This window comes from Gracilinanus agilis, unplaced genomic scaffold, assembly GCF_016433145.1.
Source record: "Gracilinanus agilis isolate LMUSP501 unplaced genomic scaffold, AgileGrace unplaced_scaffold60500, whole genome shotgun sequence".
NCBI lineage: Eukaryota > Metazoa > Chordata > Mammalia > Didelphimorphia > Didelphidae > Gracilinanus > Gracilinanus agilis.
Genome location: NW_025395872.1, coordinates 1,977 through 5,153, shown reverse-complemented (window position 1 = coordinate 5,153; position 3,177 = coordinate 1,977). Strand labels below are relative to the sequence as shown.

The window sequence follows — 3,177 nt, the reverse complement described above, 5'->3', positions numbered from 1 at the left end:
CTCCCCCGCTCTAGAACTGACCTGGTTCCGTTTGGCAGAACCTTCTAGACCTGCTTGACTAGGCCCCTGGGGAAGAAGCTTCCTGCGTCCTCAGTGATGCCTTCAAGTGCTGCTGTGGGAAGCTCCTATCCCGGAAAAGCCCCTGCTGGGGGGCACCGAGGGCAGCCCTCTCCCCCCTCCCCACGCTGTCCCCCGGGCTCCCAGCCCTGGAAGGGGCGCTGACTGTCATCTGGAGGAGCCCGAGGGGAGAGCTGGGGAGATGCGACGGGGAATCACGGGGTGCTGGATGCTGGCCGGCTCGCCAAGCTGCTGACAAACTTGTCTTCTTGGTTTTTTTCCAGGCTGACCAGCTCACCGAGGAGCAGATTGCAGGTGAGTCTGGGGACGGCTCTGCCGCTGAGCCGAGCGTGTGGGCCGAGGATCCCTGACCCTGTGGTGGCCGGCCGCCAGCCCTGGGGAAAGGGGTTCCGGCCCGGCTCACGGTCCCCATTGCCAAGCGCTTTCCCCAGAGTCGCCCGGGAGGCTGCTGGAAGTTCATTTTACAGATGAGGACCCCCAAGGCTGGGGAGGGCCAGGACCCCCAGTTTTCCATTCTGGGGGGCTGAGGGGGCCTTTGTGTAGCTGAGGCCCACCTGAGCTCCACCAGACCTCTGACCCCAGGCTCTTCTTCCTCTCTGCCTTGACCCTCTGTTGTGGCCTGGAGTCTGAGTCTTGTGGGGTGACTCAGCCACACCCTGAGCATTCCTTGAGAGCCCTGCCCTGGGGAACCAGAGGGGGCAGCTGGACAGGCGCGGCTCCTGCCCCCAGGCCGGAGAGCCGTGCTGGCCTCTCTCTTCCTGCTCCAGCCCCACACCTCGGGCGCCGTGCATGGAATCCCGGGATGTCGGTGGTGTCCTCTCAGGCCGGGTCCTCGCAGAGGCTCTCGCTCGGACGTTCTTGAAGCCTCTGGCCGGACGTCCGCTGCGCCGCGGAGGGGCTGCCTGGCTCTGACTGTGCCTTTGCCCTCGTAGAGTTCAAGGAGGCCTTTTCCCTGTTCGACAAGGATGGAGACGGCACCATCACCACCAAGGAGCTGGGCACGGTGATGCGCTCCCTGGGCCAGAACCCCACCGAGGCCGAGCTCCAGGACATGATCAACGAGGTGGACGCCGACGGTGAGCCCCGAGGGGCGTGGGGGGCCGGGCGGGGGGCGGGGGGGCGCCCCGACTTCTGCTAACGCCGCCGCCTCGCAGGGAACGGGACCATCGACTTCCCTGAATTCCTGACTATGATGGCCAGGAAGATGAAGGACACCGACAGCGAGGAGGAAATCCGAGAAGCATTCCGTGTCTTCGACAAGGTGGGTGCACGGCTCCGGGTGGGGGGGCTCCTCCGGGAGGGGGCAGGAGCGCTGAGGCGTTCTGTGCCCCCCAGGACGGGAACGGCTACATCAGCGCCGCGGAGCTCCGTCACGTGATGACCAACCTCGGGGAGAAGCTGACCGACGAGGAGGTGGACGAGATGATCCGGGAGGCCGACATCGACGGGGACGGCCAGGTTAACTACGAAGGTGCGTCGGCGGGCGCCCCCTGGGGCCCGGGCCAGGGGGGCTGTGGGGGCCTCGGGGGGCCCGGCCGGCCTCACCGCCTCTCGTCTCCCCGCAGAGTTTGTCCAGATGATGACCGCGAAGTGAAGGCCGGGGCAGCTGGCGATGCCCGTCCTCCTCCGATCTCTCCTCTCTCGCGCTCTCTCCGACACTTCCTCGCATAACCTGGCTCCACGCCGACCCGACTGACGACCGAGAATCCGATGTAAAGCAACACGAGATTTGTCCCCGCTGCATGACGCTCTGTGACCCCCCCGCCCCCGCCCGGCCCGGCCCGTCCTCGGCCCAGGAGCTGCGGAAGAGGGGCAGGAAGCCAAGCCCTTTCGATGTTTGCATGCGTCTGGCACCGGTTCTGTGTTCGAAACCTCCTGGGGCCGCGGCGAGAGGGCGAGAGGTGTCGGGGCGCCGGGCCAGGAGGAGGACGAGGGGCAGAAGAGGACGAGGTGGGCGCGAACGGCTCGGCCTCCCCATGGCGGCGGGGGAGGCCTGTACAGATGTAAATGTCCCGCTCAGAGCTGTCTGTAAATACCTGGTGCTAGTCCCGCCCCGGCCCCGCTTCTCCCGCTTCTCCCGCTTCTCCCGCCTGCCGCCCGCCCGCTCGGGGCCGCCGTCCCGGCCATGTGCTCGATTCTTGGGTTTCTCTTCTTTTCCAGGCAGCACCATATCTAGCTTGGGGGGGCTGCCATGGGATCCTCCCTGCAATAAGGAAGCCGTGGGGGCCCCGCCGGGCGTCCCCTCCCCTCGCCTGGGCCCCGTCTGTGCCGTGTCTGCTGCTCGTCCTCCCCCTTCCCGACAGCATGATCCCGTCGTCTCCCGCTGCTGCGCTTCTCTTCACTTCAGCTTGGGACGGGCAGCTGCCGCGACAGGCCGGCCCCCTCCCCCCCTCCCTCCCGCACCGCCCACGTGGATCCGGGGGGCCCTTCTCGGCCCACCCGAGAGTTCTGTCCGGAGGCCCCCCCGGCGCCCTCCTCCCGGGGAAGGGCGGGTCGGGGCGAGGCCGCGGGAGCGGGAGGTGGCACGAGGCTGGGGCGTCGGGGGGGGGGGGCATTTCGTTCGTTCTGTTTTTTAAACCGGGCAATATTGTGTTCAGTTCAAGCTGTGAAGAAAATATAGATCAATGTTTTCCAATAAAATACAGTGACTACCTGGGCCGGCTCTCTCCCCCTTTTGTGATCACTGGGGTGGCGCTGGAAGCCTCCCCCAGAGAGCGTCCGGGACCCCCTTCCGGGCCGGCTCCGGAGCCCCTCAGGGGGTTCTCGGCAAAGTGCCTGAGCGCTCGGCCATTTCCTTCTCCAGCTCATTAAACATAAGAAATGGAGGCCGGCAAGGTAAGGGGACTCGTCCAGGGTCCCACGGCCAGGACAGATGGGAGGCCGGATTTGAACTCTCGCAGGAGATGAATCTTCTGTGTACAGCTGGAGACACGGCCTCGACCCTCCGGGGTCTCCCCTTCCTCAGCCCGCTTGTGTTTGCTTTTCCTCCTTCCGTCCAGACGGAAGCGGCATTCATTGGGTTCTGTTCCGGGCCCACGAGGTGGGCAGCGCGAGGCTCCGCCAGCGGTATAGTGAGGAGAAGGCCCAGAAATGGCGCTT

General features: G+C 66.0%; 1 protein-coding gene across 1 annotated transcript; it reads left to right on the top strand.

Annotated features, from left to right (window-relative positions):
* The first annotated feature begins 269 nt into the window (after window positions 1–269).
* LOC123256534 (calmodulin-1-like) lies at window positions 270–2,731 on the top strand. Its single transcript, XM_044685130.1, has 5 exons — window positions 270–372; window positions 1,011–1,154; window positions 1,233–1,339; window positions 1,414–1,549; window positions 1,644–2,731. The coding sequence occupies exons 2-5, from the start codon at window positions 1,085–1,087 to the stop codon at window positions 1,670–1,672; spliced, it is 342 nt and encodes a 113-aa protein (XP_044541065.1). The 5' UTR covers window positions 270–372; window positions 1,011–1,084; the 3' UTR covers window positions 1,673–2,731.
* The last annotated feature ends 446 nt before the right edge of the window (window positions 2,732–3,177 follow it).